Source organism: Emys orbicularis, chromosome 14 (genome assembly GCF_028017835.1).
Source record: "Emys orbicularis isolate rEmyOrb1 chromosome 14, rEmyOrb1.hap1, whole genome shotgun sequence".
In the NCBI taxonomy this organism is placed as follows: Eukaryota; Metazoa; Chordata; order Testudines; family Emydidae; genus Emys; species Emys orbicularis.
In genome coordinates this window covers 11,457,374-11,482,421 of record NC_088696.1, presented here as the reverse complement: position 1 = coordinate 11,482,421, position 25,048 = coordinate 11,457,374, and the positions used below count along the sequence as shown (strand labels likewise).

General features: G+C 40.5%; 1 protein-coding gene across 1 annotated transcript in view; it reads left to right on the top strand.

Annotated features, from left to right (window-relative positions):
* The window catches only part of CDYL2 (chromodomain Y like 2), a 79,221-nt gene that overhangs the window by 36,387 nt on the left and 17,786 nt on the right, over positions 1 to 25,048 (top strand). Inside the window, exons 2-3 of the mRNA XM_065416692.1 lie at positions 8,228 to 8,822; positions 22,711 to 22,928. Coding sequence (XP_065272764.1) covers positions 8,228 to 8,822; positions 22,711 to 22,928 — 813 coding nt within the window. The remainder of the gene's footprint in view (positions 1 to 8,227; positions 8,823 to 22,710; positions 22,929 to 25,048) is intronic.

The following is a 25,048-nucleotide window of genomic DNA, read 5'->3' as shown; positions in this document are numbered from 1 at the left end:
GAATTATACAAAAATTCCCTTCTTCCAGAGTAGGATTCTTGTATATTTCATGACCCTGACTGCTCACATGAATAGTCAGCAAACACAGCATTTTCACCATCGGTCGTGTTACAGTATGTACACCCACAAGTAAAAGCTCGGTAGGTTGCTTTTTTTCCTGCCTGCAGCCTTGGCAGTGTTCCTTTAATAATTTAAATATTAATACTTACAATACAATGGCAGATGGAATTTCAAAATCCACACATTGCATTAAGAATCTGCCTTTCATTTGAATGTACGTTGGAACCTTCTACATAGGCTTTTAGACAAGAGTCCAGCTAGCAAGACACCCTTAAAAGCTACAAGTTGATGACAAAATTAAAATCCACAAAAGCTAGGAAGGGGGGGGGGGGATATGGCATTTTATCTGCATTTGAAATTAAATGGACCTTGCCCAATGGGAAAGGCACCATAGCCTTTGGACTTTCCTGAAGGATGCTAATGTATTTTGTATGTACTAATGCAGTCAAGTGGTTTAGAAAATCCCCTTGAGATTAGGGTGGGAGAGGAATATGGTTTGAACACAGGCATTATTTTGACAAATTGGAATAGGTAGAAGGGAAAGGCAATTAGATCAGACCAGGAGAAAGTTGCAGTAATCAAGGTCAGAGAAGACATGGGAATGAAAATAGGTTTTGGTAGCAGAGACAGCAAGGAAAAGATATTAAAGAGGAAGAAGCATTGGACCTTGTAAGAGACTGGAAATGGTTGGAAAAGGAGAGAAAGGAGGAGAGAGAGAGAAGATTACACTGAGACTATGGGAATGAAGACAGGAAACATAATGGCAGTTGTCAAAAAGAAATAGTGAAAAGAGGCAGAGGAGAGCAAAAATTGGAAGGCAAGATGAGAAGTTCAATTTGAAAGAGATTGAATTTCAGATAGTGGTTGGACTTCTAAGAAAACATGCCAGGAGGCAGCTAGAGATGTGAGCATGGATGGAAGAACCATAGTTGTGGTCTGTTTGGTTTTTTTCAAACACAGCAGGGTGTGGGCCGTAGCCTCCTTTGGTGTAAACTGGTATAAAGAGGAGCTGGCCAGCTCTATTCCCAGGTTTCAGCCTCAGAAAACCAGAAGATTCCTGACACAAAGAAAGGAAGAGAACTGTATTGCCTAGTTTCACACAGTGTCAGGTTTATGCTTAATTTTCTTCAATGGAGTTGGACACTACGCTCATGTAGGAAAGAGAATAGAGTGTACCTAAAGTAGGAAAAATATGAGGCCCTGATAATATAGGTGTGTAGGGGTGTGTGTGTGTGTGTGTGTGTGTGTGTACTGTACATTGCTCTCATGTTTACACTCCTTGTCAGAACCAGAGGTCCAGGTACACCATAAGAGTGTAGACTGCCTCTAAAAAAATCTTTGCTTATGAAAACTCCTTCTGGCCCCTATGTGTCAACCTCTAGTCCTGATGCAATTATTAAAATGGCTGACCCCTCCTGTGCCCACCCTCCACTCGCCTCCCAGGCATATGCAGCCACCCAATTCATATCAATACATACACAGAAACATTTCAAGTATTTCCAAATACTGTTTTGAAATTTCATTGTTTCACTTTTATATTCTGAGTATTCTTTGTAGTCTTCTAAGACATCACAGCAGGCAAACCAGTGAACATTTAATGGGCATTTTTAACAGTTCACTCACTTCAGGAGAGATTCCAAAGGATTAGAAATTGGTAAACCTAGAAACAGAATCTAGGAAGGGGAAGAAGTAGAGCCTCATTAGCACCAGAACTTTGTCTGTTGAACTTCTTCCCTGAAGATGTCTGTTGAAGTTCTGTTTGTGGGTGATTTAGAACAAGTAAATTTTCCTTTTATATATTCGTAGCTATTTAGCTTTTCCTCTTTCCTTCACTATGCAGGTTCAGGAAGGTGGGTTTTTTCAGTTGGGTCATTGGATCTCTTCTAGTTTTTAAACTTTGTGTTGGATTTTCAAGAAAGGCCCAGCACTCAGATGTTCCAATTGCTTTTAATGTGGGGACTGAGCACTGTTGAAAAACTGGTCCTGTATTTTTACCACACATTGCCCAGATTACTATTTACAGCATCTGTCCACATACAGATAGATGTGGTCAAAAAAGAGGTAATTTCTTCTGCCCATTCTGGAAATCAGGATTTAGGTATGTAATCTTCCAACCATATCCTGTTGGAAAGGTGATTTGTTTTCATGATTAGGCAGGCTGAATTATATGTAATCTTGCTGAAAATGTGAAGAGTTTTATATTGCTGTGTAGATCTGATTATCTGAATTGTGACAGCATGCACAGTGCTTTAATTATACACCAATGCCTGTTGACGTCATTGAACTGATAAAATTAATTTTTAAGGGTTGAACCTACAATTTTTTTGAGATTTGATCTACTACTTCTATACACAAATGATTTGCATGTTGTATTTTTTATGAATGAGCAAAATGTGCATGCTGTGTATGCGGTATGTATCATCTCTGTTCAACAGTCCATGTTATACAAATTTTGGAAACCACTGATATAGAAGTTCAAGTGCTAATTCAAGAACATGCATAGACATGACTTGTGCAATTTCACTAATTACGTTTAAGTGGTTATTTGCTCATGCAATAACTAATTGCATGCACAAATTCTGCATTCACATTTTAGCTTACAAAGTTCTACAGATCTGTACCATTGTTTCCTGATCTAATACTAATACTGTGTCCCCATATATGTATTTAATCAAAAAGGATGTTATTTCATTTATGTCATTCCTCTTAACCTATATAGGTGAGAATACTGCTAAGATTATGAATCATCCACACTTGAAAGTTGAAAAGTAGCGTTAAAAATGCATTTCCACAGATGTCATGGTTTCATTCCATTTCTTCTCTTAAAACATATTTAGTAACATTTCGATTCACCCAGAATTAGCTTGTATGCCTATCGTATAGTCAGAGGAAGTAATGACACATGTAAAATTCTGACACTCTTAACTATGATACTTCTACAATGTACTTGTGCTTATAAAAGATAGGACAGCAATGTAATTAGGTAATGTTGTTTTTATTAGATTAAATATCTAGTTTTCCAAACCAAATGTAATAAATTCAAGGTGTCAAATACAAGACTACCAAGACTGCTTTTTGCAGATGTTATACATTGTTCATTGAAGAGTGAACTGATGGGAAATACGGAAAATAAGAAGTGGAAGTAACAGAGATCTTTCTACTTAAACAGAAATTGTGTATTCTGAGAGAAAAACTAAAATATCATTTCCATTAATCACTAGTTGTCAGAATAATTTCTTAAGAACAATTCCTATGAATTTCTGAAAGCTTACACTAAATGCAAGAAGATTATTACAGAGCATTTTCAACTGATATAGTCGAAATTAAAACCAATCATTTTGGAAAAAATAGATGGCCAATCATGCTGTTGGTGTTCACTGCACATTGAAGGGAAATGGTGGAAGTTGTACCACGTGATGGGGAACAAATATGAAATTCATGTCCGAACTGAAGCACTGTTGTGCTTCTGCTGAATACATTTAGAGGGCAGAGCAGCACTCCAAAGGGGGTTGGCATAAATGAAGGACATGAAGCCACAGGGAAAAGGGGGCCAGGTTGAAAGGCCTAGTAATTGTGCTTGATGCTATAACGATATTCAACAGTGTGAGTTTAGAATGCTTAGTTTGGGGAAACCTACAATAACCATGTAATGTATTTTAACATAAATTACTAATACGTACTCTTGCCCTTTACTAAATCTCAACATAATTTTGAGCTGTGAATGGATAAAAATATGTGGGATTGGTTTCATATCTAATCTGGAAAAGCATTGGACACTTTTGTTTTATACCTTTTAAGAAACAGACCTCAGTTGCTGATAATGGGTGTTGCACTGTAGTTGTAATCATTTTAACTCTAATGAATTATTTTCTATTTCCAAATGGATCTCTTTCCTTCAGGATTCTATTGATGCTGCACTAAATAGATTGATTTAAAACTATGAACATTCAAAGATAAACACGCAGACTCAAATTTCTTGGATAGTCCTGCATTTAATCTGTATTCTCTTTCCCATAGTTGCCCATTAAAATGTGTAAATACCAGCTTTCCCCTTTCTAATCACCATCTCCTTTTGATGCTCAGTTCCTTCAATGATTTCATACACCCTATCATATAAGTAATTGTGATGCCTAAAATATTAAACTGAAGCATCACTGAAAGATGCAGGTAGAAGTAGCAGGCTGCTTATATTCTTTTATTATTCATTGACGGCCACAAGTGTGCTCAGGGTGGCACAAACATAAATGAAGACACAGTCGCTGCCCAAGAATAGACAAAGGTTTCTTGGAATTTATTATTTATATGTCCGGATATATGTTGGGAAAATAACACAGCGGGGCACAGACTATCCAACAAATTCTTGGACTGCATTGCAGACAACTTTTTATTTCAGAAGGTTGAAAAAGCTACTGGGGGGGAAGCTGTTCTAGACTTGATTTTAACAAATAGGGAGGAACTCGTTGAGAATTTGAAAGTAGAAGGCAGCTTGGATGAAAGTGATCATGAAATCATAGAGTGCAATTCTAAGGAAGGGTAGAAGGGAGAACAGCAAAATAGAGACAATGGATTTCAGGAAGGCAGATTTTGGTAAGCTCAGAGAGCTGATAGGTAAGGTCCCATGGGAATCAAGACTGAGGGGAAAAACAATTGAGGAGAGTTGGCAGTTTTTCAAAGGGACACTATCAAGGGCCCAAAAGCAAGCTATTCCGCTGGTTAGGAAAGATAGAAAATGTGGCAAAAGACCACCTTGGCTTAACCACGAGATCTTGCATGATCTAAAAAATAAAAAGGAGTCATATAAAAAACGGAAACTAGGACAGATTACAAAGGATGAATATAGGCAAACAACACAGGAATGCAGGGGCAAGATTAGAAAGGCAAAGGCACAAAATGAGCTCAAACTAGCTACAGGAGTAAAGGGAAACAAGAAGACTTTTTATCAATACATTAGAAGCAAGAGGAAGACCAAAGACAGGGTAGGCCCACTGCTTAGTGAAGAGGGAGAAACAGTAATAGGAAACTTGGAAATGGCAGAGATGCTTAATGACTTCTTTGTTTCGGTCTTCACCGAGAAGTCTGAAGGAATGCCTAACATAGTGAATGCTAATGGGAAGGGGGTAGGTTTAGCAGATAAAATAAAAAAAAGAACAAGTTAAAAATCACTTAGAAAAGTTAAATGCCTGCAAGTCACCAGGGCCTGATGAAATGCATCCTAGAATACTCAAGGAGCTAATAGAGGAGGTATCTGAGCCTCTAGCTATTATCTTTGGAAAATCATGGGAGACGGGAGAGATTCCAGAAGACTGGAAAAGGGCAAATATAGTGCCCATCTATAAAAAGGGAAATAAAAACAACCCAGGAAACTACAGACCAGTTAGTTTAACTTCTGTGCCAGGGAAGATAATGGAGTAAGTAATTAAGGAAATCATCTGCAAACACTTGGAAGGTGGTAAGGTGATAGGGAACAGCCAGCATGGATTTGTAAAGAACAAATCATGTCAAACCAATCTGATAGCTTTCTTTGATAGGATAACGAGTCTTGTGGATAAGGGAGAAGCTGTGGATGTGGTATACCTAGACTTTAGTAAGGCATTTGATACGGTCTCGCATGATATTCTTATCGATAAACTAGGCAAATACAATTTAGATGGGGCTACTATAAGGTGGGTGCATAACTGGCTGGATAACCGTACTCAGAGAGTTGTTATTAATGGTTCCCAATCCTGCTGGAAAGGCATAACGAGTGGGGTTCCGCAGGGGTCTGTTTTGGGACCGGCTCTGTTCAATATCTTCATTAACGACTTAGATATTGGCATAGAAAGTACGCTTATTAAGTTTGCGGATGATACCAAACTGGGAGGGATTGCAACTGCTTTGGAGGACAGGGTCATAATTCAAAATGATCTGGACAAATTGGAGAAATGGTCTGAGTTAAACAGGATGAAGTTTAACAAAGACAAATGCAAAGTGCTCCACTTAGGAAGAAAAAATCAGTTTCACGCATACAGAATGGGAAGAGACTGTCTAGGAAGGAGTACGGCAGAAAGGGATCTAGGGGTTATAGTGGACCACAAGCTAAATATGAGTCAACAGTGTGATGCTGTTGCAAAAAAAGCAAACGTGATTCTGGGATGTATTAACAGGTGTGTTGTGAGCAAGACACGAGAAGTCATTCTTCCGCTCTACTCTGCTCTGGTTAGGCCTCAGCTGGAGTATTGTGTCCAGTTCTGGGCACCGCATTTCAAGAAAGATGTGGAGAAATTGGAAAGGGTCCAGAGAAGAGCAACAAGAATGATTAAAGGTCTTGAGTACATGACCTATGAAGGAAGGCTGAAAGAACTGGGTTTGTTTAGTTTGGAAAAGAGAAGACTGAGAGGGGACATGATAGCAGTTTTCAGGTATCTAAAAGGGTGTCATAAGGAGGAGGGAGAAAACTTGTTCACCTTAGCCTCTAAGGATAGAACAAGAAGCAATGGGCTTAAACTGCAGCAAGGGAGGTCTAGGTTGGACATTAGGAAAAAGTTCCTAACTGTCAGGGTGGTTAAACACTGGAATAAATTGCCTAGGGAGGTTGTGGAATCTCCATCTCTGGAGATATTTAAGAGTAGGTTAGATAAATGTCTATCAGGGATGGTCTAGACAATATTTGGTCCTGCCATGCGGGCAGGGGACTGGACTCGATGACCTCTCGAGGTCCCTTCCAGTCCTAGAATCTATGAATCTATTACTGATAAGTATTATGGTCAGCAGTTTTTCAGCATGCTTTTTTTAAATCATGCCTTCAGAATTTGAGGGCATCGATTTTATGTATGGAAAAAAATGTAATTGTGCAAACAAATCAACATATGCATGTGCAAAATGAATTCAGTTGGACATTTTTGTAGTTTAAAGGGTAGTTAAGGAGCTAATAGTAGATATGTCCAGAAAGGAATAGGAGATAACTGTTAAACAGGTATTTAGTTTTGGCGGGGAGAAGTGAAAATAAGCTGAGGGAAGTGGCACAGTGCATGTAAACATGCCGACTTTTCACCTCAGGGGACCAATAAAAGTTGTTGCACTAACCCATTTAATTTTTTCTTTGTCTGTACCAGTACTGTTAACTTTTGCTTTATACATCTGGAGACCTGAATTAAGTTTGGTGTCAGATGCAAATCAGTTAGTTTCAGTTTAGTGTCAGAGGCCAGATTTTCAAAAATAAATGTGCTAAGTTCACATACACTGATGTGTGTGCACAAATTTCAGTGCAAACACTGCAACCATAGAGAAATCGGACTTTGGGAGAGCTGGCAAATATAAAAGTGCACACACAATGTTGCAAATGTGGCCCTCAATACAGGATGATCACACAATTTAGTACGATTTCTTTGCGAGATAGTTTCAGAGATGAAGTAGCAGGAATTCCTATAGTTCAGGTAATAAGAGAACTGTCACTATCAGAGCATACGTACACATGTTCAATGTATAGAATGCAGCAAAAGATACTTTAGCTTTTTTCAATGGGAGACAGCTGAGGAGGATGACAATATGGTCTCATTTTAGAAATGCAGTTTCAATGGTAACACACATTCTTTACTGATCCTAAGCCTCATATATTCCCAGAGTTAGCCATACTCAGGAAACACGGTTGTACATTATTACAGTTAAGATTCCTTCACAGGGAAAACAGGTGAGTGCCTGCAAATGGGATTGCTGTTAACGTACCAAATGGGCCAGCAAAGTTCCTCCATATATACAGCCAGATCTGCTTGTGAGCATTCTTTGATAAATGGGGACATTTAGCTGTGATACATAAATGGAATATCAAGCAGTATATGCAGGAGCCAGGTAGGCCACATCAACAGTCAGCCAGGGTCTATTGAGCATCTGATGGGACTACAAGTGTAGGGAGGGGATCGGAGAGGTTTCTAAAAAATGAGAATATGTTTGATCTGTTTGGCAAAATTTCTGTTTAGCCTGCTTAGACAGTACACAGCGTTCAGTGCCAGAATGCAATATCAGTTTATATTCACAATAGGGACCTGATTCTCATTTACACTAAGGTCCTGGTAAACAGCCTCTGGCAGTGTAAAGGCACCTTAGTGTAACTGAGGATCAGGCCCTAAATGTTTTTCATGACTGAATTGTTTTTCTTTCTAACAGCTAATGGTATCTCCTCTTTTTCTATTAGGTTGAGAGGATTGTTGACAAAAGGAAGAACAAAAAGGGCAAATGGGAATATCTTATCAGATGGAAAGGCTATGGAAGCAATGAGGACACATGGGAACCTGAGCATCACCTATTGCATTGTGAGGAATTTATTGATGAGTTCAACGGACTACGTGTCACTAGAGAAAAGCGAGCAAAACATGGGAAACAGACCAGTGCGCCAAAATTTTTACGAGAAAGCCGAGGGTCATCTGTTGAGAAAATATCACACAGACCTTCTGAATCTGGGAAGGCCAAAGGGTCAACACATAAAAGAAAGCGAATTAACCCATCTCTTCAAAAACAGAAAAGAGGGTACACAGCAAAGCCGGCACCTGCTGGTGACAGGGCCGCTAAAACTGTGACTTACCGAACTACCCCCAGTGGTTTACAGATCATGCCATTGAAAAAGCCTCACAATGGCCTACAGAACGGAGATGCTGGTCACGAGAAAGATTCTAGACATTTTGGGAATGGCTCACAACAGCAAAACATGGATTTAAATGGCCACGAAGGAGAACATGATTTGCCCAGCATGTTGGAAGTTAATAATGATGTGCCTGTTGTGAATGGAATCGGTATGTGATTTAAACAGCAACAGTCCTTTCTGTTGGGTTTTAATTATGGCAATTGATAAAAGAGCCCAATTCATGGAAAAGTTATTGTCATACTGCATGAGTAATAAGCACATGAAAAAGGTCCAGACTCTGCACACAATTTTCCATCGATCCACTTCTTCACCTCCCTCCCTTTTCCCGCTGAGTCATGTGAGGCAATGTGGACTGTGTCACACACCTCTCTGGTGTGTTTTATTTACAGGTATTTGTGGGGGAGGGATGCCGAGGAATGGTGTGGGGGCGACAGTTGAGGTATGTACAACACTGAAATTCTGGCTATACCTCTTACCAACTCACTATTTGCTTCTCAATTCCACAAGTACCGGCCCAGCACTCCAGAAAAGGCAGGATCTTGGAAACTATCTTAGTATTAATTTGTTGCCTAAACTTTGTGATAAATGTGCCTGGATAATTTTACGGTACTTATTACTGCCACTAGTAACTTTTAGGAGGTAATTATTCAGGATTGCCATTCCAGATGAGCCCAGAAGTCAGTATCTCTTGACAGTGACTTGATTCATAGGAAGGTGCAAGACAAAGACTTCATTGGAAGGTACAAGGAATCCCCTAGTAGACAATTTATAATAACCTGCCCAGAGGGGACATTTATTCCTTACCCCAGTAGTTAGTGGTTGGCTTATGTCCTGGAGAATGGAGTTTATACCCCTTATAAAAAAATCATCCTGTTTTAACATAATGGTGGAGTTTCTCATTGCCCACAGAATTGTCAAATCCTTTTTAAATCGTACTAAGCACTTGACATCAATGATACCTTGTATAATTTCTGTGGGTTAATTATGTGTTGTGTATTTCATTTTATCAGTTTCTCCCTTTCAATTTCATTGAATATCCACTTGTTCCTATAGTCTGTGAAAAGGTAAATAGGAGCAACCAATTTCTCATGCATCGCCTCAATAAGCCAAGGAGTGCCAGGTCTTTTCAATCTCTCCCCATATAGCAGGCTTGCCATGTTTCTAATGATTTTCATTGCCCTTTTCTGGCCCCTTCTGTTTCTGCTGTATATTTTTGGAGACAGTGTGAGCAGAACTGAACACAGTATTCCAGGTGAGGGTGTACTGCTGACTGATATAATAGCACTACACTGTTTTCAGTATTGTTTTCTATTCCTTTCCTTATATTGCCTAACATTTTGTTTGGGTTTTTTACTGCTGCTGCACAGCAAGCAGAGGTTTTCATTGAGGTGTTCACAGTGACCCACCAATCTTTTTTCCTGAGTGATTACAGTTAATTTAGAATCCAGCCATGTGTATGAGTAGTTCAAATTCCTTCCATTTCATCTGCTGTGATGTTGCCAATTCAGGACTCTCTCTCTCTCTAGTTCCTCACAATCTCTTCTAGTCGTCAAATTTTGTTCACTACAGATGTTTCTATCACTTCACTTCCTTTTCAGATCATTTATATGTATATCAAACAAACCAGTCTTACTACAGGTCCGTAGGGCAGCCCACTGTTAATCATTTGCCATGATGGAACAAATGGTTTCTTTTCCACTCTTTATTTTTATTAGCCAATTTCTAGTCCATGATAGTATTAGTTTCCTTAATAGCCTCTTGTGAATGACTGACTGTCAAAGGTTTTCTGAAATTCCACATAAATCATATCATATCACCCAGTTTTCCACTATCCACTACATTGTGGACACACGTTCAAAGAACTCTAGTAGGTTAGAGAGGTGCAGTATTCTTTGACAGGAGCCATACTAGGTTGCCCCAACATGGCCATCAAGGTGTTTTTAATTCCTTAATTACCGTTTTGGTATTGTTTCAGTGACATGAGTACGCAGTATATTTCTTTGCTAATCCCATAACCTTGATTATTATAGTTACCCCAGCAGTTGCCATACTACACAACCATTGCTGTTATTTGGGTATTGCATAAGAAGTTCACACCTGCATTTTGTGAAATTAAAGCCTTGCAAGTGAGATGCACCGAAATGCCCATTAACTTGAACCCTTTCAAGTGCGCACACAGTCATTAATGCACCAATGTTCATGTTAGCCAGTGAAGGCCTGAGGCTGAAAATAAGGCACCTGTGTTCCAATCTGAGCATCCAAATGTCCTGTCCAGAGAAAGCTCATCTTTAAGCATATGAGTAATCCCAAAGGCTTCAGTGAGGCAACTCTCGTGCTTAAAGCTGAGAGTCTGGGCTTCTGTGCTTTGCTGGGTTTGGGTGAAAGTCTGTTTGAAAATTGAGCTTCAGCTGTGTTGTGTGTGTAACCCTTCTGCCCATCTAAGTTGGCAGCAACGAGGGCCGGGTTCTGTATCTAGGGGTTCTGTTTCAATAACACAATGCAAAACCGGCTCGAGCCCCCACCCAGTGACCTGGGACAATTACATACCACCCCCTGGGCGCCTTTAAGAGGTAATACTTCCCCTCTCGCAAGCACGGAGTCTGAGTGTAGCAGAAAATGTTTAATAACATGAGGTAAACGACATCAGCATTAAATTGGAAAAAACACCACAAACAGGATTCCTAACACAAACCATGAGCAAAAGACCCACCCCAGCAAATTGGGCCGTGTCCTTTCCCTTTGGTTCTTGAATCCAGCAACCCAGAAATCACCCAGAGTCCCCAAAGTCCAACACCCCCAAAGTCTCTTGGGTCCAGCAACCACCCAAAGTCCAACAAACCCCAAAGTCTCTGTCCCTGGTCAGTGCAGCCCCAGAGTAAAAGGGGGGGCACGCAGGATATTAAGGGGCACCTTACGTGATCCAAGGCCAACCGGCCCTCTCTCCATGGGGTTCCGCCGCAGCCTTCACCACGAGCCAGTCCACTTCCTGCCGTCCCACAAACTGCTCTGCTCACCGACCTGTGAGCCGCTCCAGCCGTCCCCGCAAACAGCTCCACTTGCCGTTCCTTGGGCCACTCCAACCGTCCCTGCAAGGCTCCGCGCTGCTCCTCCAGCCGTCTCCGCAAACTGCTCCACCAGCCACTTAGCAATATAGCTTCAGGCTCCCCCACTAGTTAACACAGCACTCAGTGATCTCAGCTCTTAGTAACTTTAGCTCTTTTGTGATTTCAGCTCATAGTAGGGGAGCCCCAGTGCTAGTGCACCATTGGCCCAAAGTGAATTCAGCTCAGCAGCCTGTAATTAGACTCCTAATAGAATCAAAGTTAGCTCTGACATTCAACAGTGGAGAGAGGAGGAGGTGGTGGTGGTGGTGGTGGTGCAATTGGTGTTTCAGGCCCTCAAAAGGGCCTGAACAAATACCTGTCCCCATCCTCTCTCAATTCACTGGGTTGTGGAACCCATGTCCCTTGTCTAGCGAGTGCTACTTAGGTGATGGTGAGATCCTCTGTCATAAAACAGTTTCATTGTCCTTGATTCACATAATCAGGGTAACAACACTTTATTCCTCCTGCCCCAATAACAGAGAAACTGGGGATCCCACCCCATCCAAAGTAACCACTATCAGTTGCTGTTGTCTCATGCCAGGCAGGTGGGTGTGCCTATGCAAACAAGATCAGCCCCTGGAGTTCTTTTCCACACTCGCCATAATTCACCACCAGATGTCAGGATAGAGCTCATCCTGACTCTGCTTACATGTGTATAACATTTAAGTTATTTTTCTTTTTTGTAGTTATAGGTTTTAATGAATGAAAGTTTTTAATGCCTGTTGCTCTTAATTCATTTTCCAGTACACAATATATTTATTCACAATGCAGTGGTTTTTACACATACCTTCCTTTTATATTTTAAGATCATTTTGTTAAAAGGGGAAAATAAAACAAGAACTCGAGGGGCAAATAAACTTTCATTTGTCCCTACGGGGGGAAAAAACCGGTATCTCCCATTCCTTGAATAATACCCTTGACAGGTCTGTCTGGAAAAAAAAACCCTTCCTTGCCCTGAGCTCCCAGGTGTGCAGACACTTATGGATATGCCTTATGGCATAACAGCAGATGGCCCAAACTATCTGAGAACATTTCTTTATAATGATTTTTACATTGTATCTCCCCCACTCCTTCACTTCTATTCTTGTGCTTTACACTCGTCTTGCTCCCTTCACTCCATTCTGTTCTTCCTGCAGCCAGAAGCAAAGTGAAGCTGAATTTTGATCTCTACATCTTGAGTTTAGATGCATATCCTCCAAAAGTTCTATGTCTAGCAGCACTCCTGAGTTGACGATTCCATCCAGTCTCACTTTGCAGTGGCCAACATGCACAATGGAGAAGAGAAAAAGGGGACAAACTATGCAACCAAAATAAGAGGGGAAGGGATAGAAAACAGGGGCAAGGAGAAGCAGGCAAGACAGACTAAAAGTAATGCTTTTAAAGTTTTTTGCTATAGGCTTTTGAAATTTCTTCCATTCCCTGTCAGGAAGAAATTAGAGAGTGTGACAGAAACCACAGGTAAATCAAAGAAATCTGCACTGCTATTCATTTCCGGCCGAGACGAATATGTTCTCTCCTCAGTTTGCACACTTACAGGAAGGCTTATTAGCATTAATACAGATGCCAGCTGTGATGAGGGCATATGTCCACTTAGTACTGGACTGACATCACCAACTCCTTTTACATAGGACAGCAACTAAGTCTTCAGTCATCCCCAATCTTGGCTATAGTCCAAGCCATAGCCTAGAAGTGAAAGGCCCCATATCCCATCACCCTGAACCAAAAGTGCCTTTCATACTATAGCAATAATGAATAATTGAATTAACCTGATAATTAAATTTATGTCATAAGCTGAGTAACCCTATAATTAAAGAACCTGTATTTTGTCTATAAAATACCACACATACTAATGGTGCTGTAAAATAATATATGTTCGGGGACTGAGGTTTAGTGGCTCCCTAAAGTGGCCTCCACTAATGCATGCCCCGCTTTGTATACACATATACTTGGATGGGCTATCACCTGCACACCCCACGGATACAATTTTCACCAACAGACCCACGGTGTACTTGTAGATGTGTGTGCACGCGCATGCACGCACATACCTGCATGCACATTACTGGAGGTTTGGACCACTGTGCAGCCATGTCAGACTCAGCAGGGCAGCCGGGATAGCCACAGACACAGCTTTTGCCTCTGCATCCCATGGACTTGCTTTCTTCCCAGGATCTGCTGGATTGGGAGACTACACCTTTTGCCCACAATCTGCACTCTCCCTCCTGAGGAGATAATTGCCTGGAAAAATACTGCCTCTTCCATAGACTTCTCTGCCGAAGGGAAGAATCCAGCCCCAACCTTGAAAGCCCAGATCAAGTAGTGCTTACCATCTTCTCCTATTATCTTTTAAGGGAATCAACAGCTGGTGATAAAAGCTTCAAGAACCTCACAATGTACATTAATATCTGTATCTTTAAAATTCTAACGTTCAACCCCACCTTTTAATACATTTACCAACATAAAAAGAAATCTCCATTCTGCATTCCTCCACTTACTCTTAATTTTCCTTAATCACAAGATTACTGTATTTTATTAGTTCTGTTACCTAGAATGGCAGAACAGAACCATGTAACAAATGACTATATGAATACTTATATCTGCCTCCATTAGGGTAAAAGGTTTTTGCCTGGTGGACATTAGAGGACAACATAAATCAAAATGCCCTGAGCCGCACTGGTTCTGTCCACTAGGGGGCTGGACTTGCCATACACACTAGCTAGTCCATTTCAACACACAGCATTGTAATTCCCGTGAAATAGCCACATCCTCTCAGCTCTTCCCTGTCAGTAAGTGTAAGGGTGTGCTGTAGGTTAATGTACACTGCTCTCTTGTTTCCTTTGCATCTTGCCATAAACTAGGAACACCTATTGTTTTGATGTTGCTAAGGAGATGCGTGCTGTTAGCCTTGGAGGTCTGGACTCTTGCATTGCGAATGACTATAATAGGCCAGGCCATGAGGAAAACAAACACTAGGTAAACTCTGGAACATCTGTTGAAAAAACTTTCTATAGCTTGAAGCAGTATTCTGATGACATTTGTTGTCTAAAGGTACCACAGGACCCTCTGTTGTTTGTTGTCTTCTGTTATCCCATTGCTATCTGCTTCTTTCATGATACTGCAATTGAGAGTGATTGTTGTGTCAAATTCTTTGACAGCATCGAATTTTTCCCTTTAAATAGTCTTCTTCCTGCCCTACTCTAGTTCTGCACACCGTCTGCTGAAGAATTCCTGCTTGTTATGTATCACTAACCTCTGTATCTTTCCATTATGAAAACCTTCATAGTGTCATGGTGTCCTTAATTTAAATATTCTCTATCAACCCAGTTTCCTGCTTCCTTTTATTCCCCTTGTTCTGTTAATTATAGGAAACAGTAAAATGCAACCAAAAATACTCACTTTCTAAGTGTTGTTGTAGCCAAGTTGATCCCAGGATATTAGAGAGACAAGGTGGGTGAGGTAATATCTTTTATTGGACCAACTTCTGTTGGTGAGAAAGACAAGCTTTGGAGCTTACAGGGCTCTTTTTCAGGTCTGGGAAACATACTCAAAGTGTCACAGAGCTAAACACAAGGTGGAACAGATTGTTTAGCATAAGTAGTTAACACATTTTAAGGAACCATTCAAGGTAAAGTGGCCATCATGGGGGCGGGGAGGGGGGGAGGAAGGAAGGTGAGGGAGGCAGCTGGGGGTGGGGGGTTATGTGGGTGAAACCAGACAAATCAGTATGCTCTCGAATGAACTCACACAGGAAAAATTATAACAACAAAAACACATCACCTGTGGGTGAGCACTTTTTACAAAGTGATCTGACCTATCAGTCCTCATCCTCAAAGGAAACATGCACAACAACACTTTCCAATGGACTGAATAGACACATTGCAGTAATAAACCATAAATCCAATAATAATCCCAAACCCCTTGCCCCCGCTGCCTTTTTCCTCTTTCCTTCACCCACCTATTACTGGAGGGGTGTTAACACGCCACTTCACCTTGAATGGCCCTTTGAAATAAGAACATAACATAAGAACATAAGAATGGCCATACTGGGTCAGACCAAAGGTCCGTCCAGCCCAGTATCCTGTCTACCGACAGTGACCAATGCCAGGTGTCCCAGAGGGAGTGAACCTAACAGGTAATGATCAAGTGATCTCTCTCCTGCCATCCATCTCCACCCTCTGACAAACAGAGGCTAGGGACACCATTCCTTATCTATCCTGGCTAATAGCCATTAATGGACTTAACCTCCATGAATTTATCTAGTTCTCTTTTAAACCCTCTTATAGTCCTAACCTTCATAACCTCCTCAGGCAAGGAGTTCCACAGGTTGACTGTGCGCTGTGTGAAGAAGAACTTCCTTTTATTTGTTTTAAACCTGCTGCCCATTAATTTCATTTGGTGGCCCCTAGTTCTTATATTATGGGAACAAGTAAATAACTTTTCCTTATTCACTTTCTCCACACCACTCAGGATTTTATATACCTCTATCATATCCCTCCTTAGTCTCCTCTTTTCCAAGCCGAAAAGTCCTAGCCTCTTTAATTTCTCCTCATATGGGACCCGTTCCAAACCCCTAATCATTTTAGTTGCCCTTCTCTGAACTTTTTCTAATGCCAGTATATCTTTTTTGAGATGAGGAAACCACATCCGTATGCACTATTCAAGATGTGGGCGTACCATGGATTTATATAAGGGCAATAAGATATTCTCTGTCTTATTCTCTATCCCTTTTTGAATGATTCCCAACATCCTGTTTGCTTTTTTGACTGTCGCTGCACACTGCGTAGACGTCTTCAGAGAACTATCCACGAAGACTCCAAGATCTCTTTCCTGATTAGTTGTAGCTAAATTAGCCCCCATCATATTGTATGTATAGTTGGGGTTATTTTTTCCAGTGTGCATTACTTTACATTTATCTACATTAAATTTCATTTGCCATTTATTTGCCATTCATTTGTGTATTAACTGCTTATGCTAAACAATCTGTTCCACCTTAGCTGTGACACTCTGGTCCAATAAGAGATATTACCTCACCCACCTTGTCTCACTTTCTCAGGTCAGTCTGGATAGAAATGTGTTGATTTAAGGAACCCTGCAGGTGTGTAATTGATTACATGGCTCTAAAACTATTACCAAAAAACACACCTGAGAGTTTAATGCAACAGAACTGTCTCTGGGACATTCTTATTTTCATTTGCTCTTCTGGAACATCCTTGCAACAAGTGAGTAACAAACTTGGTTCAAGTGTGAGAGACTCATCATTAGGGCCCTACCAAATTCAAGGCCCATTTTGGTCAATTTCACGGTCATAGGATTTTAAAAATCGTAAATGTCATGATTTCAGCTATTTAAATCTGAAATTTCAGTGTTGTAATTGTAGGGGTCCTGACCCAAAGGAGTTGTGGGGAGTTCACAAGGTTATTGTAGGGGCTTGGGGGTTGCAATACTGCTACCCTTACTTCTGCCCTGCCTTTCCCACCCTTTGTTTCATCTTTTTAGACAGTACGTCTATCGGGATGAGTTTTGTACAGCACCTAGCATGATGTGGCCCTGAAGTCAGCTGGGATCTCTAGACACCAATATAAATTTTGTTCCCTTGGTGACTTTTACCAACTCTTCTTCCCAATCTTTACATGGCTCTTTCTACACACCTTCACAAGTTTTACTGCAGATTATTTATAACCCGGTATTTAATTTATAGACCTAGCTAAATTAAGGAAACATTGTCTCATGCTCTCTTTCACATATAAACTGAGAGCACCAAAAAGCTGAACTAAAATTTTCATCTCTGTGTTTAGGCTGGGAAATCAAGTTCAGAGGTAGCTAAAGCTTCCTGTGTTTTTTTGTGACATCTCTAATTTATTTCACATACATTATTCATTGTTTGGGGGATGGCTAGCTTTACTCCATGCCACAGTCATTTTTCATCTTGACATATTAAGGTGTTAACTGTTACCCTACCATGTACTAACCAGGTGATAAAAGTTAGGCACCATTTTGTTTTAGGCTGAATGTTCAGTAGGAAGACATATTATTTAATTATAGCTCCAGAGGTTGATATTCACTCTCTTGGCCCATCTCAAAAGTAGATAACTAAATTATGTTTAGGTTCCAACAACTAGAGATGAGCGTCTGAGTTCCATGCTGGAATACTGATATTGACAGACAGGCAACATTGTTCAGAATTTTTATACAGAATTGCACTATCATGGGACTATCAGATATTCCTCCCATAGATAATCCATGGATAGTTATTGGTATTTGTATCAGTTTTAGGTTTCATGCAAAAAACGACCAGACCTATTTTAGTTGCATTGGTGTAAATCAGGGGTCGGCAACGTTAGCACGCGGCTCGCCAGGGTAAGCACCCTGGCGGGCCGGGCCAGTTTTATTTACCTGCTGACGCGGCAGGTTCGGCCGATCGCGGCCCCCACTGGCCGCGGTTCGCCGTCCCGGGCCAATGGGGGCGGCGAGAAGCCGCGGCCAGCACATCGCTCGCCCGCGCCGCTTCTCGCCGCCCCCATTGGCCCGGGACGGCGAACCGCGGCCAGTGGGGCCGCGATCGGCCGAACCTGCCGCGTCAGCAGGTAAATAAAACTGGTGCTTACCCTGGCGAGCCGCGTGCCAACGTTGCCGACCCCTGGTGTAAATCTTTGCATGAAACCTAAAACAATTATAGGCAAAGTGGGTGTCAGCAGACAGGATTTTAACCAACAGAAGGTCTACATGCAATCTACAGTGTCATTTGAGGAAAGCATAAATTAGAAAACATAGGTGCCATTGTAGATTGCATGTAGACCTTCTGTTGGTTAAAATCCTGTCAGCTGACACATACTTTGCTTATAATAATTGCTGTGAGGTTAACAGCTTCTTTTGTCATATCTTTAACTTCCCCACTTGGCGCACTATTTGAACAAAATGAGATGCAACAAATAATGATGATAAACTGATTGACGAGAGGCTTTTTGTTTTGATGGATTTCCCTTAAGAATTAAGCCCCCACCCTCCCCTTACCATCTGTACTTAGAACAGCTGTTGCTTATTCCTTAATAGTATGCAGATTACCAATGCAGTTAGCCCGAGGCTGCTTCCATCTCATGTCCATTCTTGCATCTAATTTCCTAAGTTCTTTAGACTTTATTGCAAAATCTCCCTCTCCAGCAGGCTTGCAGATGGACCAAACAACATAGTGAGCACGAAGCAGAGCAAATAGTGCACAAAAGTGGTATTGGAATCTTTGGTCCCCCCCCCCCAAAAAAAAGATGAATTATTCACAACCCCAATTATTCATTTCACATGCAAGTTTATACAAGAACTTTTGTTTATTTATAAGAATGTTTGTGAAAAATGAAATTGATGAATACCTAAGTAGAAGTTTGCTTAAAGATTCATACCAGAAGTTGTTCACAGATTTAAAGGCCAGAAGGAACAACTATGATTGTCATGTCTGACTTCTTTCCTAACAAGGCTACCTATTCAAGTAGCCATCTTGAAATTTCTTTGCTTTCCCATTAGGGTTGCCAACTTTCTACTCGCACAAAACCGAACACCCTTGCCCCGCCCCCTGCCCCGCCCATTCTCCGAGGCCCCACCCCTGCTCACTCCATCCCCCCTCCCTCTCTCGCTCACTCTCCCCACCCTCACTCACTCATTTTCACCAGGCATTCCCGTCAAAAAACCGGACACCTGGGAACTGTATTTCCCATCTACTGTTTGTAAAAAAGCTACAGTCCTCCAGTCAGGCACAAGAAACAGTACCATGCATCCTAGATGACATATACTTAGTGAACAGAAAATAGATGAAGACCTAGATAAAGGAAGTTGGTTGCAAACAATGACAGGCTGAAATGCTTTCACAAAGTATTTGCTGAATAATTCTGAATGCTGAACAAATCTGTAAAAGTCAGTCAGTCACCAGTGCTTATCGTTAAGCACATGAATACTCCCACTGACTTCCATGGAACTCCTCCTGAGTTTAAAGTTAAGCACATATGTGTTTGCAAGATTGAGACCTCAGTTTGCAAATAATTCATGAACAGAAAAAAAAGGAATAGACTACCAGACAAGTCATTGTGCTCTAGTAATGAGTCACTATAAACAAGGAAGAAGCCAAAAATGTACAATTTTTAAAATTTCAAGCATTTTAAAATGTGGTGTTGGTTTGGGATTTTTACATTTGAAAATAATTCTTGTCAAAAAACAAACAAAAACCCCCTAAAGGCTTCAAATATTCTTTCTAAACTAAGGAACTAATTTAAATTTAATGTTTCAATTAATAAACCATTATTTAATTGAATATATCTGCTAGAGCTCTACTAGAGAGTGTTTATAATTTAACTCTAAAAAGAGTTTTATTGAATCCCTGAAAAAATAGAATTAACAATATATTAAATCAGGCCAGACTCTATTAGCTGAATACTATTAGACATTTAATATAGTTTGTACTAAATATAATAATTGCAGGGTATAAATGGATATTTTACAGGATGTGAACATTTGCAGAGTCCAGGGTTTAGTGACGGCTAGTCATGTCGTTGAATTAGCTACTCAGACATCAAGTAATGTAAATATTAATACTATCGAAGGAAGATGGCTGGCTCCTATTAGGGAATCTTTCACTATAAATTCATCATTACAGTCATCAGTAACAATGCGTTTTTAATTGGACAAAGATGATCTAAGCTACAAAATTTAAATCCATGTCCTAATTTCCGTCCCTCCTCCTCAAAAAAACCCTCTTAGATTTTTAATACAAAACCAGGAGGTTGGTTTACTCCGCTCTAGAGGTAAGAACAAACAATTAAATACAGATTCAGGTTTGGATGCAGACTGTACTCCTCTTTTTCCTTCCTGCATGTTTGGAGTATTTTGGGACCATCTCTCTCTTTTTTTTTTTTTAAATGGCCAATATATCAAGTAAATTGAACAACTTTAACTTCTGCTTTTGCATAGTCTATATAAGAACATAAGAATGATCTGACCCAGTATGGCCAATGGTCCACCTAGCTCAGTATACAGTCTTCCGACAGTGGCCAGTGCCAGATGCTTCAAAGGGAGTGAACAGAACAGGGAAATGTATCAAGTCATCTACCCCATCATCCAGTCTCAATTTCTAGCAGTCAGAGGTTTAGAGACATTCTGACCATCTTGACTAATAACCATTGATGGACCTATCCGCCATGAACTTATCTAATTATTTTATTCACCCATCATTTTAATGGTAATGACATTTAAAATATCTATAACTGCAAAAAGGAGGAGCCTTACAGAAAGCATGTGTTTAGGATATTTTTATGACTCCATAACACAGCCTTTGGCCTACTTGTGTATTGTTACTAATGACAACATATTTCCTGAATATCCCATAGGAATTATAAATATGAACAAAGCAGGAGTTACAATTTGCTGCAAGCAGAACTCAGGATAAACTGAATGTTCCTCAGTAAGATGCTGTTTTGTTGTGGTGGTTTTGTTTTTAAAGAGGAAGCATATATTTCTTGTCATTGATTTAGTGTTTTCCTATCAATATGTGTTCTGCAAAATGGCACCAGCATTAATACTTTTTTTGCAGTTTAATGTTATAAGTACAGGTGATTAAAAAGTCAGTATTTACCTACTGTTACTACACAGTGGTATATGAGATACCACAGTTGTGTCCCAGTCTCCCTTTTGTGGGGAGGGGACTTTTTATTAATGTAAAGTTACAATAAGACATTAACATACTTCATTATATATTATTACTTATTAAGGATCAGCTTAATATTCAAAGAACCTGGCTAAAGATTCTGGCTTCCTAGTTGGAGAGCCCTCATTCTCCGAGTATGCTAAAAAGGGTGACCAAATTTTTTAAATGGCTATCCTCTTTTTGGCACTTCTCTTGCATATATACTTGGTGTAAAAGCTTTTCTAATATGAGGACAGTATGTATTTTACTATTCCACGATTCCATTGAAGGAGAAGTAATATTTTCCCAATAATGTGCAATACAAGGTCTTGCTCCTAACAGTAAAAAAAAAAAAATTAAATTTGTCATCCTGTTTAAAATGTAGATCCTTTACTGGAGCATTCGGTAATCAGGTCAGGGGACCTCGAGGAAGCCAGCATTTTATCATGAGATGACTTTTAGTTTCCTCCCAAAACTGTTTTATTCTTGGACACAAACTCCACATGTGCAAATAGGTTTGCCTTTCCCTGCAGCCTCTCCAATGGAGCACCTTGTATCAAGTTGTATCCTAATTTGAGCATAATCTCAGATACCACAGTGGGATAACAATGGGTAAAATACTACCTTTAATGGTGACCGCTGGAATTATAAGGAAGAGGAGTGTGATAGTGGAGTCAGTTTAGCTGTAAATGTTTGATATGAACTGCTCTATCTTGCTCTGAGTCCCTGTAGAGATGTACAATTGAGGACCCTGTTCCTACATTAAAGTTGCCAAATGGAGTTGGTAATGGCTTTAGCTCTGTATACAAGGAACAATATGTATCTTAGGAAGAGAGGATATGGACTATGTCAATCATGCCCAGCTTTGCCAAAGAAAACTGAATTAGAATTTTCCCATGAACTTGAGGGTCACCCCAAATTCACATAAAAGAGCAGGGTACAGCTGCTCTCATTTTCCACTACAGGCACATCTGTTGAGACTACCAGTCCCAAAATGCAATGATTGATCTACATCAGAGTGGTCTTCTGCTCAGATCACGATAGAGCATTTCATGCTGGGATACGCAGGCTGAACCGCTGTAGTAAAAATGAGCAGTCAGGGGACACACTAGAATTCGTGGGCCACATTTGGTTGCTGGACACATTTTTGCCCACCCTTGGAATAGGATGATCTAGACATCAAGTGACATTCAAGTTAATAATACACTACACTGTTTTCTTTGGAGGTATAGACATGATCACATGTATCCATTTTGGTTGTTTGCATTTGAAAGGTTCCTCTCTGGCCAATGGAGGCCTGAATCTGCACAGCAATGTGAAAAGGAAACTGGATGGGGAGAAAGATTATGTCTTTGATAAGAGACTAAGGTACAGCGTGCGTCAAAATGAAAGTAACTGTCGGTTCAGGGACATTGTGGTCCGGAAAGAAGATGGTTTCACACACATTCTGCTCTCCAGCCAGACTTCAGATAACAATGCACTGACCCCAGAGGTAAGCATGTAGCCATAAAAGCAAAAGAAAGCCATCTTAATAGATGGGAATGTGGTTAACCTGAAAATTAAGGCAACTCTTAATCTGTATTTTTAGAGGGTGGGGTTCCCTATTGAATATCTTTTTAAAATTTATGGAGCTCAAATATTCCATCTTTCCATGCTTGGAATTTTATCCAGATGGAACTAACTATTATATGCAATGGAAATTATTTTTTCAAATAATTTCTCCCCAAATAAAAGATGAAGAGTAAGAAAAGGAAAGATGTGATCACTAATCCCTGCCTGCAGTTTTAAGAAGTAGTTGTTCAAATGTAAAAATTACTACCCTTAATAATATGTTTGATTAGTAGTGCAAGGATTTATACACATATACATCTCAAATCAGGATCTTATCTCAGGATAAAAATTCAAAAAATTAAAACTCATCTTAATCCTTCACTGCTTTTATTTAATTGTCCATTTGACATTTTCATGCATTGTATTCTTTACAAACTGAGGCCCCAACCCTGCACTCAAATGCACAGGGATTCAGGGTGTCTCTGTATAAGTGATGTTATTGATTTCCATTGAGTCAGTCATTCTACATCTAGGATTGTTTTGTCTTGTTTATCAAGACTTCTATTAAGTAACAAATGTGTCATTTTGAAATTAATTCCCAATAATTGAACACAGCTAAAAGCATTGCCAAGCACATTAGGCCTTAAATTTTACCTCCCCCCTCAAATAGTTAAGATCCAGTGGGGAATGTACTCTGTCTTTCATATTGGGGACACACAGACGTTAACGCTGTTGGTACCATACAAAACTAGACACTTACCACCCACAGTTTTTGCAATATTTATAGGTAGGGCCCTACCAAATTCATGGTCCATTTTGGTCAATTTCATGGTCATAGGATTTTAAAAATCGTAAATTTCATGATTTCAGCTATTTTAATCTGAAATTTCATGGTGTTGTAATTGTAGGGGTCCTGACCTAAAAAGGAGTTGTGGGGGGGTTGCAGTACTGCTATACTTAACCCTGTGCTGCTGCTGGCAGCAGCGCTGCCTTCAGAGGAGGGCAGCCAGAGAGCAGCGGCTGCAGGCTGGGAACCCAGCTCTGAAGGCAGAGCTGCTGCCAGCAGCAGCCAGATCTAAGGATGGTATGGTACGCTATTGCCACCCTTACTTCTGCACTGCTGCTTGCAGAGCTGGGCCCTCAGTCAGCAGCTGCCACTATCCGGCTGCCCAGCTCTGAAGGCAGCAACGCAGAAGAAAGGGTGGCATGGTATGGTATTGCCACCCTTGCTGCTGGTGGGGCGCTACCTTCAGATCTGGGCACCTGGCCAACAGCCACCACTCTCCAGCCACCAAGCTCTGAAGTCAGCACAGAAGTAAGAGTGGCAATACTGCAACCCCCCCTAAAATAACCTGTGACCCCCCTGCAACTCCCTTTTAAGTCAGGACCCCCAATTTGAGAAACGCTGGTCTCACCCATGAAATCTGTATAGTATAGCGTAAAAGCACACAAAAGATCAGATTTCACAGGGGAGACCAGATTTTACAGTCCGTGATGCGTTTCTCATGGCCATGAATTTGGTAGGGCCCAAATTATAAGGAATACTGTAGTAAAGGTAAATCCTATCGAGCACCAAACATCCATTTTAACGGTACTCATCATACATATAAAAATTACATTAAATCCATCATTCCTATAGAATCCATCACTTCATTATAAGGCAAACAACTTTATGTATATGTATGAGACTGCTGTACTATAACTAAATGATTTGCCATGTTAACTTTAAACAGACATAGCTTTGCGTTGCTGGCCCTGAGAGCTCATCCCCAGATCGCCAAGAGGAGTTCAAGTTCATTGAGCAGTGTGGCTAGAGCCCAAAATTCTCCAGAGAAGCCATACCTGGCCTACTCCTTTGAATCTTTTCTGTAACCCAGCAGCCCACCTCTATGCATGAACCACACAAACAAATATGGTGGGCTCCTTCTCTCAGATCTGCAGCACTGACAGTATTCCCAGTGCTGGGCTGAAATCATTGCTGAAGCTGGAAACATGGAAATAAATAGCCTTTTTATTTCTAAAGCTACATTAATATCTAAGGTCTGGATGGTCAGGGCTTAG